A 25247-nucleotide genomic window follows, 5' to 3' on the forward strand; every position below is an offset into this window, starting at 1 on the left:
TTCAAAAAGAATTGCACAGCTTGCAGTTCGCCCGAGTGGGAGATAGAGCTGTAGAGGAATTCTACATCCAAACTCGCCAGCTTCGTATCTGGTGATTATATGCCTTCCAGCCGTTTGAGTACATCCGTGGTATCTCTCGTATAAGCTGGTAATGCCTCAACAAACGGTCTCAGGATAATATCTAGATACTTGCTAATTCCTTGGGTCAGAATGACGATCACCAACACTATGGGTCTACCTTTCAGTGGCGCCAAACCTTTATGTACCTTAGGTAGCCCATAGAAAGTCACGATTTGAGGAGTTTGTGGATACAAATTCAAAAACTCCCTTTTCCCTATTAGGGAGTCTTCTTTGGCTGATGACAACATCTCTAAGTTTTTTTTGCAAATCCATCCATTGGGTCATATGATAGGTCTAGCTATCATTTAGGATACATAGACACATATCACGATAGGAATTCCGATCTAGTACCACAATGTTGCCCCCTCGTCGGAGGGCTTATTCACGATAGTTGCATCGCTTTCGATGGATTCTAGGGCTTTCTTCTCCCTTGTGGTTAAATTCTGATGTTTAAATTTCTCTTCTTTTGACAGCTTCGAGAGCTCCTCGTCTACCATTACCGCAAATGTCAATAAATAGGGATGTCTTAGATTTGGGGGGGTTTAACCCTGAACTCTGGGTCTTCTCAGTGATAGTACCCTTGTACATAGCTTGCTAGTTTTTTGATTTGCAAGCAGGCTCTCTCCCAAATTCTTGCTCCGATTTAAGATCAAAAACTCTGGTTACGACCCTGCTTGCAAGTCAAAAAACTCGCAAGCTGAGGCTCAGGGGGGTCTAATACTCACCTGTCACCAGCGTTTCCGTCCTCACGATGGTCTGCGGCTCTGTTTCAGGCTGTAGCGTCCTTCTCCACGCCGACAGAGCATTGCTTTCTGGATGCAGGGCTTGAATGCCCCACCTCCAACAAGCTAATTCTGATTGGTTAACCAATCACAGCCATTCAGTGTGAAAAAGTAGCCAAAAACAAAAAATTATTACAATTTGGTATTGGCATAATCGTACTGGCCTGTAGAATGACTTTATTACATTGTGTGTACTGCTCAGAGAATGCAGTCAAAAATAAAAATAAAAACATGCCATAATTAGATTTTGTTTATCTTGGCCCTAGAAAAAATGAAATAAAAAGCGATCAAAATTTTATATGTTCCCAAAAATTAGATAAATGAAGACTAGAATTCATCCTGCAAAAAACACGGCCTTCTGGAGCGCTGGCAATGGGAAAATAATATGAATACGGCTCTTGGAATGTGGAGACACAAAAGGAAACCTTTAAGAGAGAAAAAAATGTTTTAAATGTACAAAAAAAGCAAAACATAAAAAAAAGTATAAACCTGGTATCGCCGGAATCGTGTGACTCAGAGAATAAGGTTATCACATTATTTATTCTGCACGCTGAACGCCGGAAAAATGAAGTCCAAAAGACAAATGGCAGAATTTCTTTTCTTTTCCCCCCAAATCTCCCTACAAGATTTTTTACAAAAATGATACAATACATTATATATACCCAAAAATGATGCAATCAAAAAGTACAACTTGTCCCGCAAAAAACAAGCCCTCATATGACCGTGCCAATGGAAAAATGAAAGTTATGGCTCTGGGAACGCAAAAATTAGTTGAAATTAAATGATAGTCCCATTTCAAACACCTGCCCTGGTGGGTCTGACAGGGTGGTAAGAAACCCGCCACTGAAGGGGTTAAATGTGGCCTCAGTGTAAGGAGCACGAAGATAAAACATTCCCATTTTGTAGTAGAAACACTGCAGATAAAGCATTTTCTATAACTTAGGGAGGAAAAAATTAATAAAACTGAAAGATAAAGTAATGTTCCTAAATGTTGTGTGAATGTGGCTAAAAGCAGAATAATGGCGTCACTTCAGCTCTACGGCGTCACATCTCACACCATGATATAAGGATATCCATATAGTGAACCTGCAGCTACATCTGTCACCATGGCGACAGCATCAGTGACTGACCAATAGGATCGCAGGATTGGTGTTTGAAAGTCTTCCAACTGTCACTTGTGCTCAGTCTGTTAGAGCTCAGCAGAGTGACGACGGACACCCGCACGTTTCTGCGTGATCTCAGGTAATGGAATGATGTCTCTTCTATATATTAAGACAATGTTTCCCAACTTTGGTCCTCAAGCCCCCAACAGGTCATGTTTTCTGGATTTCCTCAGTATTGCACAGGTGATATGATTATTATCAGTGCCTCAGACATTCCAACAGGCGTTCTCACTATAGGATATCCTGAAAACATGACCTGTTGGGGTGCCTTGGGGACTGGAGTTGGGAAACACTGTTCTAAGGGGTTGTGCCAAGTTATAAAGTTATCCCAAATTATCAGTGGGGGTCCGATTGCTCCATTCACTCAGGGACTGACCAGAACTGTGTTCTTGGGATCGGTGGGTTTCCCAGCAGTCGGGCCCCCAATGATCATAAAGTTACCCTGTGGATCCTGTGAAGTGGGGGCTCTTTATAACTTGGCACAACCCCTTTAATTCAGAGTTCTAGAAATTTCCTGCTGGCTCTGTTGTATTATTTCCCTGTAATGTAACCCAAAGTACTTGTGGGTGGAGCCGGGGCGGTATACACGGCTTATTTTCTGGGGTCCCATATTTTAGATGTGTTATGCATAGGGGGTTGTAGTCCCTTTCACAAAACTTCTAGGGGAGCTCAAGGATCTCCTTTAATCAATTGGCATTGAGCAGCTCTCCTACTCCGACAACAGTGGGCGTCCTGTATACTAACATGATCTGATTATATGAGGATAGCGCCCCCTAGTGCCATTCACAGCATTCCCTCCTTTCATAGCGCAGACCTGCTGGTGATGAGTTGATTACATGGATCCTGCAGCTATCACCAGGTGACTGCCCCCAGCAAGATTAGTGAAGCACTACATGGTGCTCATGTAAATAACTGGGCGTCATGTAATACAGGGTCACTCAGTCTTACAGAGCAGGAACCCATCTTTAACCCCTTGAGGACACACATTATTTGCCTCTTCATTTTCATGTTTTATTTCTCCGCCTTCTAAGAGTCGCAACGGTCATATATTTTTTTGTCACTTTTTTTTTTCTTGTGGGACGAGTTATAGTTTTTAATGTTACCGGTTAATTTACCAAATGTCCTGAAAAACTGAAATAAGTACTGTATATGCAGCATAGCGCTCTGTATATGAGTACTCTGTATATGCAGCATAGCTCTGTGTGTATATGAGTACTCTGTATATGCAGCATAGCTGTGTGTATATGAGTACTCTGTATATGCGGCATCGCTCTGTGTATATGAGTACTCTGTATATGCGGCATAGCTCTCTGTGTATATGAGTACTCTGTATATGCAGCATAGCTCTGTGTGTATATGAGTACTCTGTATATGCGGCATAGCTCTGTGTGTATATGAGTACTCTGTATATGCAGCATAGCTCTGTGTGTATATGAGTACTCTGTATATGCGGCATAGCTCTGTGTGTATATGAGTACTCTGTATATGCAGCATAGCTCTGTGTATATGAATACTCTGTATATGCAGTATAGCTCTGTGTGTATATAAGTACTGTATATGTAGCATAGCTCTGTGTATATAAGTACTGTATATGTAGCATAGCTCTGTGTGTATATAAGTACTGTATATGCATCATAGCAATGTGTGTATGAATACTCTGTATATGCAGCATAGCTCTGTGTGTACATATGTACTGTATATGTAGCATAGCTCTGTGTATATAAGTACTGTATATGTAGCATAGCTCTGTGTATATGAGTACTCTGTATATGCAGCATGGCTCTGTGTGTATATGAGTACTCTGTATATGCAGCATGGCTCTGTGTGTATATGAGTACTCTGTATATGCAGCATAGCTCTCTGTGTATATGAGTACTCTGTATATGCGGCATAGCTCTCTGTGGATATGAGTACTCTGTATATGCGGCATAGCTCTCTGTGGATATGAGTACTCTGTATATGCGGCATAGCTCTGTGTGGATATGAGTACTCTGTATATGCGGCATAGCTCTGTGTGGATATGAGTACTCTGTATATGCGGCATAGCTCTGTGTGGATATGAGTACTCTGTATATGCGGCATAGCTCTGTGTGTATATGAGTACTCTGTATATGCGGCATAGCTCTGTGTGTATATGAGTACTCTGTATATGCGGCATAGCTCTGTGTGTATATGAGTACTCTGTATATGCAGTATAGCTCTGTGTATATGAGTACTCTGTATATGCAGCATGGCTCTGTGTGTATATGAGTACTCTGTATATGCAGCATAGCTCTGTGTGTATATGAGTACTCTGTATATGCAGTATAGCTCTGTGTATATGAGTACTCTGTATATGCAGTATAGCTCTGTGTATATGAGTACTCTGTATATGCAGTATAGCTCTGTGTATATGAGTACTCTGTATATGCAGTATAGCTCTGTGTATATGAGTACTCTGTATATGCAGTATAGCTCTGTGTATATGAGTACTCTGTATATGCAGCATGGCTCTGTGTGTATATGAGTACTCTGTATATGCAGCATGGCTCTGTGTGTATATGAGTACTCTGTATATACAGCATAGCTCTGTGTGTATATGAATACTCTGTATATGCAGCATAGCTCTGTGTATATGAATACTCTGTATATGCAGCATAGCTCTGTGTATATGAATACTCTGTATATGCAGCATAGCTCTGTGTATATGAGTACTCTGTATATGCAGCATAGCTCTGTGTGTATATGAGTACTCTGTATATGCAGCATAGCTCAGTAATAATGTATTGAAAGACTTTTAAGAGAACTTTTCTCACCACTTTTTTCTTTGTGCTTTGGATGTGATGCAGATTATCAGAGACAATGTGGACTACAGAGCCCAGCAGCTTCGGATTTGGATCAGGTAGGACTCTTCATTATCTTCCTCATCTGTTGTCAGGGATAGCATTCCCTGGGCTGGGATAACGGGTAGGCAGGGGGCGAAATAACCCATGCAAGAGGGCTTTAGGGTACACGACGTATGTTTTGGCCCAACAGCTGCCTTCGTCTGCGGCGCCCCCTTGCATTGGTTATGTATTTTTATTTATAAATGTTTTATTACAATAAAGATATTGTTTTATATTATGGTGTGGTAGGTGTTTTTCTTTTTCGGTTTTATGTCTTGTTGTGTAGCCATGTTTAGGGGTTTGTACATTAGATTGTATATATAGTCAAGTATCCTGCTGGTATACCTTCCAATGTGTAGGAATACACTGGGATATGTTGCTTATAGGCTTCCAATTTAATAAAACATACAGATATATTTTTCTGTATATGTGTGTATATGAAATTGTGTTATCTAATATGCTATTCCATGCCTCAAAAATGGTACTGCGATACACTGCCCCGACAGAGGCTGAAGGGAGGCTTTTTAGGTCTTTGTTGGTTGAGTGGATCCTGATGGATAAGTTTGGCACATTTATATCTGACGGATGCAGTGAGGACACAAGGCACCCAGTAATTGTCAACTTGATCTTAGTGGTGGGCTCAGACTGCAGGAGATGGCCCATCTGGACAACTGCTTCTCCAAAACATATTGTCCTGGGGATAGGTAATTGCAGCGGGTTTGGATATTGAAACTGGTGACCATGTAGTACAGGGTGGAGATAGAGAGAACAGATGGCTGCTAACTGACCTTTATCCGTCACACTCTGAGCAGTGAGCAGGTTACATATATCTGTCAGTTTTGTGCCTCTTCCTCTACATGATTGAGCTCATTATCTGCTTGTTCTCTCTCTTCAGCTTATGCCAGCGTCACGTCGGCAGAGGAGTTCCGACTGGTGACAAAATGTATGCAACTCCTGCCGTCCCCTCTCTTCAAGAAGGAGGTGAGTAAACGTGCCAGCTATCATGGACATGTATATATGTAGTCACCTGAGCACACAATTTACTAATCCACTCTATTTTAAGCGCCTCATGCCAACAAACCCGGAAGCCCAGAGACAATATTGGCCAACTATTAAAGAAGTCATCAGACCAAGACCAACAAAGGCAGAGTTGGCACTGCGAGCAAGAGCAGCCATCGCTCGCATGCTGTGTGAAGGGCTGGAGGATGAAGATGAGGAAGAAGAGGAGAAGAAAAAAGATGAGGAAGAAGAGATGAAGGAGGAGGGAAGAGAGGAAGAAAAAGAGGAGAACATTGAGAATGAGGAGGAACGAGAGGAAGAAGATCCTGAGGATGAGGAAGAAGAGGACCAGGAATCCAGCAGTGATGTTCCATCTGACCCACTGAGAGAGATTCAGGACTGGTCACTGAAAAGAAGCAGGATCAGGCAGCGCTCTATCCGCCACAGCAGCCCCCGCATGTGGGGCAAGAAAAACATCATCTGGACGATCCTGCGAAGCACCCTCCACCTCTGAACTATTGCAGTAACATCAGCAATAGTAAAAATAATATAATAATCTTTATAATAGTAATTGTAGTAAAATAAATAAATTAATAGTAGAATAATAAAGATATCAGCAATAATAGTAGAAGGGATTTGATCCAGGGTTCTAGGACCGATCGTCTTTTCCCGGGGTCAAGAAGGAATTTTTCCCTGGTCACCAATTGGCTGAATGTGTCCAGGGTTTTTTCGCCTTCTTCTGGATCAATAATTGTAGCATTAGGGTTAGTGTAATATTACTAATAGTGAAGTACTAATGGTTTCAGGAAACGTAATAATTATAAAAAATGCTTATCTTCTGTATAAACAATGTAATAGTAATAATATTAGTATAGATAGTATAACAGTGTAATAGTAATAAGAAACAATACTAATAATGCTGTAAAATAATATAATAGTAGTTTATGGTTTATAATATAATAATATTGAGGAGTAATGATATTAGCATGCAGGTAATAATAGTGTAATATTAGTAATTAGGAACAATAGTAATAAGACTCTTAAAATGATGATATAATAGTATTTATAATATATTGATCCGGGGTTCTAGGACTGATCGCTTTTTCTCGGGGTCAAGAAGGAATTTTTCCCTGGTCACCAATTGGCTGAATGTGTCCAGGGTTTTTTCGCCTTCTTCTGGATCAATAACTATAGCGTTAGGGTTAGTGTAATATCACTCATAGTGTAGTATTAATAGTAGAAGCAAGCGTAATAATAGTGTAATACTAGTCATTATAAAAAAATAATTACCTTCTGTATAAACAATGTAATAGTTGTAGGTTAAATATTATAACAGAAAATCGTAAATTCTTTTAAAGGCTTTGATCCGGGGTTCTAGGACCGATCGCCTTTTCCCGGGGTCAAGAAGGAATTTTTCCCTGGTCACCAATTGGCTGAATGTGTCCAGGATTTTTCGCCTTCTTCTGGATCAACAATGTTAGGGATAGACATCTTAGAATTAGTAATAGAACAACATAGTACACTGATAATAACAGTAACCTTATAATACTAGTGATAGGGTAAAAATGGTCTAATGATTGTAGCAGTAGTCTGATAGCTTCATATACAACATAATAGCGTTAGAGTAACAATAGCATAATAGTAATAATAGTGATGGAATAATAATAGTAGAATGATAAAACTAGTGATATTATAACAACAGTGATAGGAAAACAGTGTAATAATACTAGTGATATAATAAAAGTATATACTGGAAATAAACAACCTTAGAAATATATCCTGTGTGCCGTCTCGTTTATACTAGTAAGAAAGAAAGATGTGTGAGATTTGGATAAAAGGGGCCTTTTTATCTTAAAACAGCGCCACTCCTGTCAGTATGTAGCATCTGGTATCACAGCTCATGCCCAGTCAGATCCATTATTCCCATCTCATACAAACTCTTTAAAGAGAACTTGTCCCCTCCTATAAGCACCATAAACTAAGACACATGCTTATAGGACGGGTCCGGCGGAGTCCGGGGATGTAATGTATATACTCCCCATTCCCACGCTGTCGCACGCGCTCCACTGTTCTCTATGGGAGTGCGCATACGAACTGAATGAAGAGTCACGCTGATAGATGGAGCATTGACTTCCTGGGGACCCTGGTAAGTATAAACATTACATCCCCGGACTCCGCAGGACCTGTCCTATAAGCATCATACTTAGTTTATGGTGCTTATAGAAGGGGACAGCTACCCTTTAATTCTACAAGGTCCACATAGAAGTTACAGCTCCTGTTTAGTTCTACAACAAATTAACCGTATAAACATTTCCATTTGTAACATTTATGAAATCTTTAATTCCTTGTAAATGGGGCCCCGTGTAGGAATCTCAGTAGGGCCACTTAACTCCAATTACATTTATTCCCTGTCAGCATTTAAAGCTGGATAGAAAAGCATCATCATCAGCGCTTTTCTATCCAGCTATAAAGACTGACAGGGATGGAAACCATGCGAAATACAGACCAAAGAGATCTTCCCTCCTCACATATCGAGCCGTATGGTTCTGTCCTGGCTCCATCCTGGTTTCGGTCCCTATACAGCTTTCTGCACCGAAGACGAAAACCGGGGTGGAACCAGCGCTGAACATGAAATGCTACATGAAAACAACCTAAAGTTACCTTTACATGGGCCGATTATCACTCAAATCATCGCTGCAAAGAGCGATTTCGGGCGATAGTAGCCCCATGTATACGCGACCACCATCAGGGCACTGAGCAAGAAATTGTTCACCTCTTGGAGTCGCGTAAAAACCAACCAACTGTCAGTCCCTGTAAATGGGCAGTCATTCTTCCTCCAGACTTTCAAAAAAATCGTAACTTTTCTTTCCCCATTGCCACAGCTGTCTGAGTGCTTGTTTTATGTGTGACAAGTTGCATTTTTCATTGGTATTACTTAAAATACCATAGAATGTTTTGAAAATTTTTTAAAACTTTCCAAGTGAAGTGAAATGTACATAAAACTCATTTGGAACATTTTGGCGTGGGGTGGAAGGGAGTATTTTTTTTTGATTGTTTTGTTTTAACACAGTAGATTTTTAGTGAAATTTTTAACAACTGTAACAATAATGATGATAAAGCAAATTGAGCAACAAATAGAAGATCGTAGGTATCCATATATGAAAAATTACACAGAACACTATTTAAACAAATGAATTCAAATAAGTGGGTAGAAGGCTAATACGAAAAATGAACTCGAATTTAGGGTTTATGCATTCTTGCTCTTAAATGAGGAACATCGATGATTAATTGATTAATTAATGTGGGCATGAAGCTGTAGGAACTCTGGAGCCGGGCTGTCCAACCTATTCTAAATGTATCTTTTTTATTAAGATCCCTTGAATGCTGTCAAACCAACAGTTTTTATTCACTGATTTAATTATTTCGAAGATAGTAACATAGTTCGTAAGGCTGAATGAAGACAATGTCCATCTAGTCCAGCCTGTCTAGCGTCCTGTTTTGTTGATCCAGGGGAAGGCAAAAAACCCCAAGAGCAGAAGCCAATTAGCCCTTTTGGGGAAAAAATTCCTTCCCAACTCCCTAATGGCAATCAGACTGTTCCCTGGATCAACCCCTAAGGCTAGGTTCACACAGGGCGGATTTGCCGTGGTTCTGCCGCAGCAGATCCGCCCACGGCAAAACCGTTCGCGGCCGCTAATCTCGGGATTAACCAGCCATGGGGACGAGGTTTCTCAGAAACCTCGTCCACACGGGACGGCTAATCCGCTGCGGTAAATCTGGTTGAAACCGCGGCTGCGGCGGCTGCAGCCGCGGTTTCAAAAGAAGCAGCATGTCTGTTTACATTTGGATTTTTGTTTATGTTACGGCCGCGCTCTCCTCTATGGGAGAGACGGCCGCAACGGAAAAGCAAACGGCCGGGCCGTTTCAAAGCCGCCGCGGTTTAGCGGCGGTTCTCCCAGCGGAAATCTCGCGGTTTTTGCTGCGAAACTGCAAGATTTCCGACGGGAATACGGCAAGTGTGAACCCAGCATAATAGTTCCTTCCTGCCTGTAAACCCGGATTAACAAATAACCTTAGATTTATAGCCTATAATATCCTTCCTCTCCAGAAAGACATCAAATCCCCTTTTAAACTCCTCTATGGATTTTGCCATCACTACGTCCTCAGGTTCCACAGTCTAACTGCTCTAACAGTAAAGAACCCTTTTCTATGTTGGTGATGAAACTTGCATTCTTCTAAGCGTAGCGGATGCCCTTTTGTTACCGTTGCAGTCCTGGGTATAAACAGATCCTGGGAGAGATCCTTGTATTGTCCCCTCATGTACTTATACATGGTTATTTGGTCGCCCCTTAAACTTCTTTTTTCTAGACTAAATAGTCCCAATTTTGATAGCCTCTCTGGGTATTCTAGTCCCATCATTCCATGTACTAGCTTAGTCGCTCTTCTTTGAACACACTCCAGTACTGTAACATCTTTCCTGAGCACCGGTGACTAGAACTGTACACAGTATTCCAGGTGGGGCCTGACAAGTGCTTTATATAATGGAAGGATAATGTTCTCGTCCTTTGCCCCTATACCTCTTTTAATGCATCCCAAAACTTTATTTGCCTTTGCAGCAGCTGACTGGCATTGGTTGCTCCAGTTTAGTCTACAATCCACTAGTACCCCCAGGTCTTTTTCCATATCACTTTTCCCTAGCAGTACCCCTTAAGTGTATATTGGTAACATCCATTTTTGCTGCCCATGTGCATCACCTTACATTTATCAACATTGAACTTCATTTGCCATTTTTCTGCCCAAGCTCCCAGCTTATCTAGGTCAGTTTGTAGCCGCACATTGTCCTCTATTGCATTAATTATATTGTATAATTTTGTGTCATCTGCAAATATTGATATTTTGCTGTGCAGCCCCTCTATCAGGCCGTTGATAAATATATTGAACAGAATGGGGCCCAATACTGAATCCTGTGGCACCCCGCTAGCGATGGTGGCCCAATCAGAGTATGAGCCAGTTATTACCACCCTCTGCTTTCTATCAATGAGCCAATTTTTAACCCAATTACACACGTTTTCACCCAATCCGAGCTGTCTCATTTTTTATATTAGCCTATTATGTGGCACGGTGTCAAAGGCTTTAGAGAAGTCCAGATATACAAGATGAATAGATTCTCCCTGGTCCAGCTTAGAGCTTACTTCATCGTAGAAACTGATCAGATTTGTCTGACATGAGCGACCCTTCATGAATCCATGCTGGTGAGGAGTTATTCCCTTGTTCTCCTTGAGGTGCTCATCAATGGCGTCTCTCAGAATCCCCTCGAAAATTTTTCTCGTTACTGAAGTGAGACTTACCGGCCTATAGTTACCAGGCTCACTTTTGGTCTCCTTTTTGTAAATTGGAACCACGTTGGCAATGCGCCAATCCAATGGTACAACACCGGTCTTGATAGTGTCTAGAAATATCAGGTATAGCGGCCTAGCTATCTCATCACTTAGTTCCCTTAGTACCCTTGGGTATATTCTATCTGGGCCTGGCGATTTATCGATTTTAATCTTCTTTAACCGATTCCGCACCTTCTCCTTCATTAGGTATGACATATTTTGCGAGGGGTTTATTTTATTCCCCTGTATCTCGTGTGGCATTTCCTTTTCGTTTGTGAATACGCTTGAAAAGAAACTATTTAATAGATTTGCCTTTCCTCCATCATCATCAATGATTTCTCCTGCATTATTTGTTAAAGGGCCAGTGCTCTCCCTGCAAATCCTTTTGCTGTTAATATAGTTGAAAAATAGTTTCGGGTTGTTTTTGCTCTCTTTGGCGATCAGTCTTTCTGACTCCTCCTTGGCAATTTTGATCCTTTCTTTGCATATTTTGTTTTTTTCCCTGTATGATTTTAGCGCTTCTTCGCTGCCTTGTTGCTTTAGTAGTTTGAACGCTTTCTGTTTTTCGTTTATTGCCCCTCTTACCGTCTTGTCGAGCCACATTGGTTTCCTTTTAGTTGAGATTCTTTTATTTTTAAAGAGAATTAACTGCTCACATGAGGTGATTAGGATCCTTTTAAACTTTTCCCATTTGTCCTCCGTACTGGCATTTTTGAGGATGTTGTCCCATTTAATGTTACCGATAGTAGTTCTAAGCTCATCAAATTTTGCTTTACTAAAGTTTAGTTTCTTTGTTACTCCCTGAGAAGGCTTCCTATTGAATGACAGCTGGAAGATGATTATATTGTGGTCACTGTTCCCCAAGTGCCCCTCAACCTGTTCCCCCTTTATTCGGTCCGGTTTATTAGTTAGTACTAGGTCCAGAATGGCCCTCCCTCTTGTTGGTTCCTGCACTAGTTGGTTCAGGTAATTATTAGAGATGAGCGAACACGTTCGGCTCCGCCCCTTTTTCGCCCGAACACCGAACTTTGCGAACACTTCGGTGTTCGGGCGAAAAAGTTCGGGGGCCGCCGTGGCAGCGCGGGGGGGTGCGGCGGGGAGTGGGGGGGAGAGGGAGAGAGAGAGGGCTCCCCCCTGTTCCCCGCTACTGCCGCCCGCGCCGCCGCGCATCTCCACGCCCCCCGGCGGCACCCGGACACTTACGCGCGAACACTGCAGTGTTCGGCAAAGCCGGTGTCCGGGTGCGGATGTGTCCGTAACGGACACGTTCGCTCATCCCTAGTAATTATCTTTAATTACTCTCAAGAACTTATCTCCCCTGTGAGATTTGCAGGTCTCATTTTCCCATATTATATCTGGATAATTAAAGTCCCCCATTATAATTACTTTGTTGCGCTTTGACACCTCTTCTATCTGCCTTAATAGTAAGTTTTCAATTTCTTCTGCTACTTTTGGTGGTCTATAGAAGACCTCTATCAAGATTTTATAATTTTTTTCTCCCTTTATTTCTACCCACAGAGATTCCACCTGTTCGTCTCCTACCCCTATATCCTCCCGTAGTCTCGGATTTAAGTTTGATTTAACGTACAGACATACCCCTCCCCCTTTCTGGTTCCTTCGGTCTCTTCTGAAGAGATTGTACCCCTGCAAATTCACCGCCCAATCGCACTTATCATCAAGTCATGTTTCCGTTATTCCAACTATATCATAACTTTCATCAGTCATTCTTGCTTCAAGCTCACCCACTTTACCAATCAGACTTTGTGCATTTGTGGTCATAAAATTGATATCGTTATTTTTGTTCTTTAAAATCGTTTTGTTGCTATATGTGCTAATGGCTGACCTCACAGTTCTAACTGTACTAACCCCCCTCCTGCTCGACCCCCATTCACATTTCTTTGACCCAGGTCGCTAGCTACACTGGCTACCCCACTATTTCTCATTTTACCCTCCCCCCCAGTCCCTAGTTTAAACACTCCTCCAGCCTTCTAGCCATCTTCTCCCCCAGCACAGCTGCACCCTCCCCATTAAGATGCAGCCCGTCCCTACGGTAGAGCCTGTAGCCGACAGCAAAGTCCGTCCAGTACTCCAGGAACCCAAATCTCTCCTTCTTACACCAACTCCGGAGCCACTTGTTTACCTCCCTAAGATCCTGCTGCCTTTCTAGTGTGGCCTTAGGTGCAGGTAGTATTTCCGAGAAAACTACCCTGGAGGTCCTCGCCCTAAGCTTGGACCCTAGGTCCCTGAAATCCTCTTTGAGGGCCCTCAAAAATAATTTCAGGGACCTAGGAAGGAATTATGTTGTTATTCCAATGGTGGTCAATGTTGGTTCTACATGCTATCAACATATGGAGTAAGGGGTGCGTAGGGTGGAAGGGAATTGTTCAGCATCTATGTTTAGCAAAGCTAAGGCAGGGTTGGCTTGAATCTGGATATTACTAACGTTTGAGATTAGCTGAAAAATCTGACTCCAGAGGTTTGAAATATATGGACAATCCCACCAGAAATGCATAAAAGTACCATTAGTTGAGCCAAATCTCCAACAGCATTTAGAAAACTGAGGAGACGTTTTATTGATAATATGAGGAGTTGGGTACCATCTATACATTACTATTCTAGAATGATCAACGTGGTTTGTGCTTTTAGAAACAGAAGTAATTGAGGAATATGCCTCACTCCATTGGTCATCTGAGATCTGAATTTTTAGGTAATTTTCCCATTTTTTTATTGATGCTTTCTAAATGGTCTATCAACAGTTGGCTCTGAATCTGATAAGTGGAGAGGCCTTTATTAAGCTCCATTTACATGCAAAGATGATCGCTCAAAATTCATTTAAAAGATAAGGAGAATGACAGTTTTGCGCGATCATTTTGCATAAAGTACTAGTTGGCACTTATCACTTATGCCTATTAGTACTTTATCAGCTTCATTTCCATGCAAATGAACCTCCTAGGAACTGTTGCAGAACATAGCAGAAGGTCTGAGCTCAAATGAAAAGTGTGCAATGGTAGCATTTACAGACAACAATTCATGCTTCAAAGCCTTTGTTTTAACAAATTTTGAGCGATCGATTAATCGTTGCATGTAAATGGGGCTTAAGTGCCCTGAAAAGATGAGAGCCAGGCATTAAGTTTAGATGGGACATTGATTCTTGTAGGGAAAAAGCTTTTAGGAGATGGCTAATTTCAAGGTATTTAAGGAAAATCTGATTGAGGCTTTATTCACATGAGTATATCAGGCGCCGGTTTCATGACCGGACGATATACGCTACCATCTGCTATATTGTACTGCAATGCATCAGATCACACAGGCGTATTCCCTCGGCATAAAAGCGTCCAGCCGGTCAATACAGTGCTAGGCGCTTTTATGTCAGGCAGGAAATATAGTCCTGGAACTATCTTTCCTGGCCGGAATACGGCTGCTGCCATAGACTCCCATGAGAGCAAATGACAGCAGCCAGAAAAGGGAGGTGGGAGGGGGTTTAGCAGCGTGACTATCCTCCTTTCTGGGTGTGTGCAATGGGAGGGGTGGGATGGGGATGGAGCTAATTGCTAAGCTTCCTCTGTCCAGCCCCCTTCAATTCCTGGCTGCCAACAAGGGGCGGAGAGGGGGCGGGAGCTTAGCACAATAGCTCCCACCCCATTCTGCCTCCTCCCCTTGCAGGGAGCCAGTGAGGGGGGAGACAGCTTAGCAGCTAAACGGTATCCGCATGCCCAGTGGCATTCCGAGCTCTGCATATTTGTGCCAGGCCAGGGCAGTCAGAACGGGTGCACAAACGTTACCTTTATGCGCTCGTTCAAGCGTTTTATGGTGCCAGCGGATAAATGTAAAAACGACAACACCCGTGTAAAAGAACCCAAAAGGATATTAAATCTAGTAGTCAACTCTGAGAATAGTAAAAACCGCTCATTATCCCAAAATTGACTAATTTAAGTTAAACCTAGATTTTGTCAGCTAAAGAGATTAGTTTTCGAGTGCAACCTCCAGCAGATCTACTTCAGCTTTTTTTTGCCACCACACTGGCACCAGCAAGAAGAGTAGCTGAATTAGAGGGAAATGGGGAGTTGAAGAATAGTTGGGCCAATAGAGTAGATTTCAGAATCGCCAGCTGCAAATAATAAGTTAATGCAATTGTATATACTTCATCAGTGCTACCCAACACCGACTAGATTTTACAAAATGAACAGGGCGCCTACTAATATATGTCACAGGTGCCAGACACCGGGACCAAATGTTAACCATCTAATATGGAGCTGCCCAGAGATCTATGCGTACTGGAGGCAGATCACAGAATTTCTATGCCAGCTAATGGAAATGCCAGTCACGCTCATCCCGACCATAAGCTTATTGGGGATCCTGGACGAGGAGGACTGGCAGTTTCATGACCGGATATTCCTCATTAACCCTTTCCAATCCATTTTTTTTCTTATCCATTCTCCCCAGCTCCAATTTATTTGGAGCTGGGAAGAATGAATGAGAAAAAATAAATTTTCCATTCAACCTCCTGATCTGACAGAGTTCAGGAGTGTGCGGGTGGTCACTACACCGTGGGGGGAATGCGGGTCAGGTGACACCCAGCAGTCACATGATTGCCGGGCGGAATGTGGAAGTAACAGTGGCCCCCCCCCCCCTCCCACAGTAGTAGTAGTAGAGCCCCCATGAAACCGATATACTTACCCTCTTTCTGGTCTTTAGAACAATGCTACTTCTCTTTTCGGCGCTGCTGCCGTGGAAAGTGTGTGCGCCCGCAGCATTACCACCTCCCCCCTCCTCTCCTCTTGCGGAACTAAAGAGGAGAGGTCAGGGGAGGAAGATCCCAGATGCACACTGACGCAAAGTGATTACCGGCGGGAAGCTGCAGCACCCCACTTGGTAATCGCTATGGTGACCAGACATCCCGAAAGTGGGACAAATGGCTTTCCTGCCAGGGTCCCAAAGCAGGACTGTCCTGTCTAAATCAGGACGTTTGGTCACCTTAGTTAAGGGGTTAAGAGAAGTTGGGGGTCTCTAAGATAAAATTTTACACCCAGGCCCATGAGCGTTTACGTACGCCCCCTGGAAATGGGTGCTCCCAGAAAGTCAGACTGGCAAACTTGGAGAAGATACCCCTTCTTGAACTATTTAAAACATAGTGCTTTAGATCATTATGAAAAGTGTCCCTAGAAAAGCAATGTATTCATTTATACCAGATGGTGGCAGTGATTGCTCATAAAATAGAATAGGAAGTGTATGAAAAGCAGGCCTCCTGTAGAGATAGCTTGTGGTGCAGTCCCAAGCAAACTCAGGGCTTTCCTGGGTCTCCTGAATCTGATTGTGGGACACCAACAGGCTATGGGAAGTCAGGGGGGGCCAGGATCCCCTGCCTTATTGCTGAAGTGCAGCCTGGTGTAGAAAGATCATCGTCCTCCAGTGAAGGAGAATCCCAGCTTGATTATGGTGCTGACGCGGCACTATAGCACTGTCTCAGTGCGGCGCCGCCTGAACCTCAGTGGGTCTCCCACCTGTTGCAGGAAGCACAGGTGCCCCAGGGGACAGCATTCCCAGCCTTGCAGTGCTTCCTAAGCCTCCCGATGTGGAGAGAGGAGACCCCAATTCCACTTGTGGAGAAGATCAGCGGGGAGCGGTAACCCCGAGGATGATTCCCGAAGGTCACCTCGGTAGTGGGACGGTTGAGGATGCTGCCTGAGCTGGGTGCCCAGGAGAACAGGCAGCTTTTGTATCCTTTGTTGTGCCGGAGCTCCTCGCTCATGCGTCGGCTCAACTAAGACTCTAGTCCACGCCCCAATGTCTTGTTTTTATGGCATACAAACTACAGCACAAATAACATGATAACTTAATTATGTGGGTCAGTAGGATTATGATAATATCGCATTTATTTACAAATTTTTCCTGTACTATTTTGAAAAAATAAATTTAAAAAAATATAGATTTTCTGCTGCCATCTTCTGACTGGAATAACTTTCTGATAGCTTTTTATTGTTTTTTCTTGGAAACAGGGTGAAAAAAAAAGTCTCTGGCGTTATGTTTTGATATGTTTTTTTTTTCTGTTTTGTTTTGACATTTTTATTATAATTACAGGAAAAGTTGTTTTTTTATTTCGAGTTTTTTTTACATTAATTTGAATGGGAGTGAAGACTTTAATTACACTTCCAGCTCTGACCACCGATGCAGCTAACCCAAATCATGTCTCAACTTCCAAGGAGGACATATATATGAGCGGACAGAAACTAGTCCAAAGAAAAATTAGTGAATAACCTTTTTTTTAAATATTCTTCCGTCCCTGATCATATGATCGTCATCACAGGTGCTTCACTTTACTAACTTCCAGAGCCGGACGGCAGCCATGTGCTGACAGGACCTGTAATGATGTCACTGTTGTGTGATCAGTTACCGACTCTTAGCTCCGCCCCTGATCGCATGACCGTGGGGTCATCACAGATCCTAAACCAGCATGTAGTACAGCTGTGTGTGTCTGTGACATGCGAATGTAATGTAGCAGGGCTGTTTGTGGTGTGTGTGTGATGCGCATGTAATGTAGCAGAGCTGTATGTGTGACGTGCATGTAGCAGAGCTGTGTGGTTTGTGTGACGCGCATGTAGCAGAGCTGTGTGGTTTTTGTGATGCACATGTAGCAGAGCTGTGTGTGGTGTGTGTGACATGCATGTAGCAGAGCTGTGTCTGGTATGTGTAACATGCATGTACGAGAGCTGTGGGTGGTGTGTGTGACGTGCATGTACCAGAAATGTGTGTGGTGTGTGACGTGCATGTACCAGAAATGTGTGTGGTGTGTGACGTGCATGTACCAGAAATGTGTGTGGTGTGTGACGTGCATGTACCAGAAATGTGTGTGGTGTGTGACGTGCATGTACCAGAAATGTGTGTGGTGTGTGACGTGCATGTACCAGAGCTGTGGGGGGGGGGGGGGGACATGCATGTACCAGAACTGTGTGTGACGAGCATTTAGCAGAGCTCTGTTGGTCTGTGACATACTCATGCAGTAGAGCAGTGTGTGGTGTGTGTGACACGCGCATGTAGCAGAGCTGTGTGGCGCATTGCCACCCGAAACACTGGTACTATAATTTCCTAATAATTACTGGTATGTTATAATATTTGTCATAATACTTGTGTTATAATTCGGATATCACAGCGTAATTTTAATAAACCTGTGTACACAATACTACTGTCTCCATTGTACACCCAGAACTGACGATACCCCCGCCCCTGATATAATCCCTACCACCTTTGAACCATTTAATGGAGGGATTTCTTTTCTGCAGATTGCTGCTTTGCATCCCCTGTAATAGGAGAGGCCATTACTAAGTGTATTACCCCCTGCATAGTCCTCCTAGACAGCCCCAGCATGGGCACAGGGCACATACTCAATTCCTGCTCTCCCAGCGCTACCCATTTTATATTCCGGACTAGAGCTGTGGGGAGCCTCAGTGCCCCTCTTCTCTGTTACCAGGTCACATGTCCAAACACTGCCCGCGCTTCTAGATGGTAAGTTGTCATCATCTCCCTCGACTTCTCAAGAAGCGTGATTTTTAGCCTGATGATGGACTTTATCGGGTCTTTGTATTATCTCTAATCCCTGGAGGTCGGCTGCAGCCCTTCTGGGCAGATTTTATACTGATTCTACCATTATCAGCAATATTTTAATGTGTGCGTTTAATATATGACTATAATTGTAATTATATAGTGAATAAAGTAATTTACCAATTGCGCCATTTTAGCAAAACCAGCTCTGTTTTATAGAGGAGAACTATCAATGTCAGACTTTACATCCGGCTGTACAGGGAGGGGCAGCTCCCTCTTCCCTTGAAAACTTAAAGGGGTGGTCTCGCGAAACCAAGTGGGGTTATACACTTCCGTATGGCCATATTAATGCACTTTGTAATGTACATTGTGCATTAAATATGAGCCATACAGAAGTTATTCCACTTACCTGCTCCGTTGCTAGCGTCCTCGTCTCCATGGTTCCGTCTAAATTCGCTGGCAGCTTGCTTTTTTAGACGCGCTTGCGCAGTCCGGTCTTCTCCATTCAGCACGAGCCGCTTCAGTGTGCTCCCCGCTACAGCTCTTCTGCGCATGCGCAGACGAGCTGTCACTGCTCGGGAGCGCGCTGAAGCGGCCATTCTGCACCATCCTCTGTTAGAGGAAGGTGCAGAAACTGGAGCTGCCCAGCGGAGAAGACCAGCCCAGCCCAGCAGCCCCGAGAAGCCTCCCAGGTAAGTGATGGGTCGGGGGGGGGCTGCCGCTGCGCCGGGGGAGCTAGCGCTAGGCCGGGGGGGCTGTCGCTGCGATGGGGGGGGCTGTCGCTAGGCCGGGGGGGGCTGTCGCTAGGCCGGGGGAGCTAGCGCTAGGCCGGGGGGGCTGTCGCTAGGCCGGGGGGGCTGTCGCTAGGCCGGGGGGGCTGTCGCTAGGCCGGGGGGGCTGTCGCTAGGCCGGGGGGGCTGTCGCTGCGCCGGGGGAGCTAGCGCTAGGCCGGGGGGGCTGTCGCTAGGCCGGGGGAGCTAGCGCTAGGCCGGGGGGGCTGTCGCTAGGCCAGGGGAGCTAGCGCTAGGCCGGGGGGGCTGTCGCTGCGCCGGGGGAGCTGTCGCTAGGCCGGGGGGGGCTGTCGCTAGGCCGGGGGAGCTAGCGCTAGGCCGGGGGGGCTGTCGCTGCGCCGGGGGAGCTAGCGCTAGGCCGGGGGGGCTGTCGCTGCGATGGGGGGGGCTGTCGCTGCGCCGGGGGGAGCTAGCGCTGGGGAGCCGGGGGCTAGCGCCGGTTACCTGCTGTCTGGTCGGCGGCTGCGGGGCGTCTGGTCGGCGGCTGCGATGCGTCCGGTTGCCATGGAGACACAGCTGGCGGCGTCTCGGGAGCGCGCACGTCGGGCTGCAGCGAGCGACTGGGAAAGAGCCGGCGGCCATCTTGAGGAAACTTTTATAACTTGCTGAAACGCTGGAACGGTAAGTACGAACCAGCTAGAAATGTCATTTACAGGGGGGCTTAGTAATGTGTGTTTAATGGGGGGGACTGGGCAAAAAAAAAAATTAACTGCTTCCTCGAGACATCTCCTTTAAAGGAGATGTCCCGAGGCAGCAAGTGGGTCTATACACTTCTGTATGGCCATAATAATGCACTTTGTAATGTACATTGTGCATTAATTATGAGCCATACAGAAGTTATAAAAAGTTTTATACTTACCTGCTCCGTTGCTGGCGTCCTCGTCTCCATGGAGCCGACTAATTTTTGGCCTCCGATGGCCAAATTAGCCGCGCTTGCGCAGTCCGGGTCTTCAGCTTTCTTCTATGGAGCCGCTCGTGCCAGAGAGCGGCTCCGTGTAGCTCCGCCCCGTCACGTGCCGATTCCAGCCAATCAGGAGGCTGGAATCGGCAGTGGACCGCACAGAAGAGCTGCGGTCCACGAAGGTAGAAGATCCCGGCGGCCATCTTCAGCGGTAAGTATTGAAGTCACCGGACCGCCGGGATTCAGGTAAGCGCTGTGCGGGTGGTTTTTTTAACCCCTGCATCGGGGTTGTCTCGCGCCGAACGGGGGGGGGGTTTAAAAAAAAAAAAACCCGTTTCGGCGCGGGACATCTCCTTTAATATATGTTGATTTACGTTTTTCGTTTGTTTTTTTATCCCCATTACCTTCTAATACTTTATTCTCTGCCTATCGTATTTCATGTGTAATTGCATCCTGATATTTGTATCTATAAAAATGCCCCCGTTCCCCTTGTTTTATTATTTCTCACATGTTCTTACATAGTGTGTCCCCAGCAAATACTGAGGGAGGGGCGCCATAACCCGTGTGGCTGCACAATTTTACCAGTGATTTGCTGTGGCCCTGGTTTGGCTGGGTGTGGCAGCTGCACTGTGTACTCCCACCCTAAGGATATATTCACATGTAGTGGATTTGCTGTGGCCGTGGTTTGGCTGGGTGCGGCAGCTGCACTGTGTACTCCCATCCTAAGGATATATTCACATATATTGGATTTGTTGTGGCCGTGGTTTGGCTGGGTGCGGCAGCTGCACTGTGTATTCCCATCCTAAGGATATATTCACATATATTGGATTTGCTGTGGCCGTGGTTTGGCTGGGTGCGGCAGCTGCACTGTATATTCCCATCCTAAGGATATATTCACATGTAGTGGATTTGCTGTGGCCGTGGTTTGGCTGGGTGCGGCAGCTGCACGGTGTACTCCCAGCAGAATAGAGTCACACGGGCTCTCGGTACGGGCCCCTTCCTACAATTTGCTTTGGGCTCTTGAATGTGTTATCTTCCTACAGATGGGGTTGTCAGGGAGTGGCCGCCTGCGTCCCGGCGGATGGTGGTTGTCAGGGAGAGGCCGCCTGCGTCCCGGCGGATGGTGGTTGACAGGGAGAGGCCGCCTGCGTCCCGGCGGATGGTGGTTGTCAGGGAAAGGCCGCCTGCGTCCCGACGGATGGTGGTTGTCAGGGAGAGGCCGCCTGTGTCCCCGCGGATGGTGGTTGTCAGGGAGAGGCCGCCTGTGTCCCCGCGGATGGTGGTTGTCAGGGAGAGGCCGCCTGTGTCCCCGCGGATGGTGGTTGTCAGGGAGAGGCCGCCTGTGTCCCCGCGGATGGTGGTTGTCAGGGAGAGGCCGCCTGTGTCCCGGCGGATAGTGGTTGTCAGGGAGAGGCTGCCTGTGTCCCGGCGGATAGTGGTTGTCAGGGAGAGGCCGCCTGTGTCCCGGCGGATAGTGGTTGTCAGGGAGAGGCCGCCTTAGTCCTGGCGGATGGTGGTTGTCAGGGAGAGGCCGTCTGTGTCCCCGCGGATGGGATTGTCATGGAGAGGCCGCCTGTGTCCCGGCAGATAGTGGTTGTCAGGGAGAGGCCGTCTGTGTCCCGGCGGATGGTGGTTGCCAGGGAGAGGCCGCCTGTGTCCCGGCGGATAGTGGTTGTCAGGGAGAGGCCGCCTTAGTCCTGGCGGATGGTGGTTGTCAGGGAGAGGCCGCCTGTGTCCCCGCGGATGGTGGTTGTCAGGGAGAGGCCGCCTGTGTCCCCGCGGATGGGGTTGTCAGGGAGAGGCCGCCTGTGTCCCAGCAGATAGTGGTTGTCAGGGAGAGGCCGTCTGTGTCCCGGCGGATAGTGGTTGTCAGGGAGAGGCCGCCTTAGTCCTGGCGGATGGTGCTTGTCAGGGAGAGGCCGTCTGTGTCCTGGCGGATGGTGGTTGTCAGGGAGAGGCCACCTGTGTCCCGGTGGACAGGGCTGTCAGGGAGGAGGCCGCCTGTGTCCCGGGGGAGTGGGGTTGTCAGGGGAAAGCCACTTACATCCCGGAGAGGTGGGCTGTGAGGGGAGAGCCGACTCTGTCTCGGGGGAGGAGGGTTGTCAGGGAGAAGGCCTATTTCCTGTGGGAGGTGGGCTGTCAGGGGGAAACTGATTATGTCCTTGGCAAGGTGGGTGGTCAGGGGGAGGCCACCTCTGTCCCGGGGGAGTGGGGTTGTCAGGGGAAGGCCACCTCTGTTCCGTCGGACAGGGGTTGTCAGGGGGAGGCCGCCTGTGTCCCAGTGGACAGGGGTTGTCGTAAAGGGGGGGGATGCCTGTATCCTGTAGGACGGGGCTTGTCAGGGGGAGGCCATCTGTGTGATGCGGGAGGTGGATTGTTGTCAGGGAGAGGCTGCCTGTGTCTCCACGGATGGGGATTGTCAGGGGACATGTGCCTCTGTCCCAGGGGATGGGTGTTGTCAGGGGGAGGCCACCTGTGTCCTGCAGGACAGGGGTTGTCAGGGGGAGGCCACCTGTGTCCTGCAGGACAGGGGTTGTCTGAGGGAGGCCGCCTGTTTTTTGGGGGACGGGATGGTCAGGGGGAGGCCACCTGTGTCCCGGCGGACAATGGTTGTCAAAGGGAGGTCGGCATCTGTCCTGTTGGACGGGGGTTGTCGGGGGGAGACTGCCTCTGTCCGGGTGGACAGTGTTTGTCAGGGGGAGGCCGCCTCTGTCCTGTAGGATGGGGGATGCCAGGGACAGGCCGCCTGTGTCTCGGCGGACGGTGACTGTCAAAGGGGCTAGTGCCTCTGTCCCGGCGAACAGTGGTTGTCAGAGGGAGGTCATGCTCTATCCCGGCAGACCTGGATTGTCGGGGGGAGGCTGCCTGTGTACTGGCGAGCTGGAGTTGTCAGGGGGAGGTCGCCTCTGTCACGGCAGACGGAGGGGTTGCCAGGGAATGGCCGCCTATGTCCTGCGGGAGGTGGGTTGTGGGGGGTGGAAGGGGCATCTCTATCTCTGGGGATGGGAGTTGTCAGGGGGAGGCCGCTTGCGTCCCAGCGGACGGACATTGTCTGGGCATTATCAAGGGGAGGTCGCCTCTGTCACGGTGGTCGGGGGGTTGTCAGGGAGAGGCCGACTGTGTCCCGGTGGGACAGGGGTTGTCAGGTGGATGTCGCCTCTGTCCTGGCAGACGGGGTTGTCGTGGGGAGACTGTCTCTGTCCCGGCGGACAGGGGTTGTCATGGGGAGGTTCGCCTCTGTCCCAATGGACGGGGGTTGTCGGGTGGAGGCCACCTCTGTCCCAGCGGACGGGGATTGTCAGGGGGAGGCTGCATCTGTCCCGGCAGATGGAGGTTGTCAGTGAAAAGCCGGTTCTGTCCCAGTGGACAAGGATTGTCAGTGAGAGGCCGACTCTGGCCCGGCGGACGGGACTTGTCAGGGGTAGGCCGCCTCTGTCCCGGCAGACAGGTAATTGTCAGGGGAAGGCCCCCTACATCTCGGGGGAGGTGGTTTGTCAGTGGGCATGCGCCTCTGTCCCGGCGCATGGGTGTTGTCAGGGGCAGGTCGCCTCTGTCCCGTGGGACGGGTGTTTGTCAGGGGGAGGTTGCCTCTGTCCTGGCGGCGGGTGTTGTCTGAAAGAGGCCGCCTGTGTCTCGGCGGATGGGGGGTGTCAAAGGGAGGCCGCCGGTGTCCCGGCGGACGGGGGTTGTCAGTGGGAGACTGCCTCTGTCCTGGGGAACGGGTTGTCGGGCAGAGGTTGGCCTCTGTCCTGACGGAAGTGGGTTGTTGGGGGGGTGGCCGCCCCTGTCCGGGCGGGCGGGGGCTGTCGAGGAAACACCCCGCCTCTCTCCTATCAGACGGGGGTTGTCGGGGGTAGGCCGCCTACATCTAGAGAGAGGTGGGTTGTCAGGTGGAGGCCGACTCTGTCCCGGGGGAGGTGGGTTGTCAGGTGGAAGCCGACTCTGTCCCGGGGGAGGTGGGTTGTCAGGGGGAAGCCAACTCTGTCCCAGGGGAGGTGGGTTGTCAGGGGGAAGCCAACTCTGTCCCAGGGGAGGTGGGTTGTCAGGGGGAAGCCAACTCTGTCCCAGGGGAGGTAGGTTGTCAGGGGGAAGCCGACTCTGTCCCGGGGCAGGTGGGTTGTCGGGAGGAGGCTGTGTGTGTTCTGACGGATGGGGTTGTCAGGGAAAGGCCACCTCTGTCCCCTCGGAGGGGCTTGTCTGGGGGTTGGCTGCCTGTGTTCCCGCGAGCGGCAGTTCTCAGGGTTCGGTCGCCTCTGTCAGGGAGAAGGCCGACTGTGTCCCGGGAGACAGTGGTTGTCAGTGAACATGCGCCTCTGTCCCGGTGGATGGGTGTTGTCAGGGGGAGGTGGCCTCTGTCCCGTGGGACGGGTGTTTGTCAGGGGGAGGTTGCCTCTGTCCCGTGGAACGGTTGTTGGTCAGGGGGAGGTCGCCTCTGTCCCAGAGAACGGGGGTTGTCAGGGACAAGGCCGCCTGTGTATCGGCGGACGGTGACTGACAATGGGGCTAGTGCCTCTGTCCCGGCTAACAGTGGTTGTCAGAGGGAGGTCATGCTCTGTCCCGGCGGACCTGGATTGTCGGGGGGAGGCTGCCTGTGTACTGGCGAGCGGGAGTTGTCAGGGGGAGGTCGCCTCTGTCACGGCGGATGGAGGGGTTGCCAGGGAATGGCTGCCTGTGTCCTGCGCCTCTGTCCCTGAGGATGGGGGTTGTCAGGGG

The 25247-nt window shown here is 47.6% G+C and overlaps 1 protein-coding gene across 8 annotated transcripts in view; it reads left to right on the forward strand.

Annotated features, from left to right (window-relative positions):
• Positions 1 to 25247, forward strand: part of LOC136576364 (DNA ligase 1-like) — an 89809-nt gene that overhangs the window by 37647 nt on the left and 26915 nt on the right. For 5 of the 8 annotated variants that reach the window (XM_066575584.1, XM_066575587.1, XM_066575580.1 and 2 more), the window contains 3 exons: positions 4894 to 4946; positions 5825 to 5910; positions 5993 to 7703. The exons of 2 other annotated variants lie outside the window; for them this stretch is intronic. In XM_066575584.1, the coding sequence (XP_066431681.1) occupies positions 4894 to 4946; positions 5825 to 5910; positions 5993 to 6442 (589 nt within the window). In that variant the 3' untranslated portion in view covers positions 6443 to 7703. Of the gene's footprint in view, positions 1 to 1697; positions 2145 to 4893; positions 4947 to 5824; positions 5911 to 5992; positions 7704 to 25247 lie in introns of those variants that run through there. One more of the 8 variants, XM_066575588.1, reaches the window with a different exon arrangement.

This window comes from Eleutherodactylus coqui, chromosome 8, assembly GCF_035609145.1.
Source record: "Eleutherodactylus coqui strain aEleCoq1 chromosome 8, aEleCoq1.hap1, whole genome shotgun sequence".
In the NCBI taxonomy this organism is placed as follows: Eukaryota; Metazoa; Chordata; class Amphibia; order Anura; family Eleutherodactylidae; genus Eleutherodactylus; species Eleutherodactylus coqui.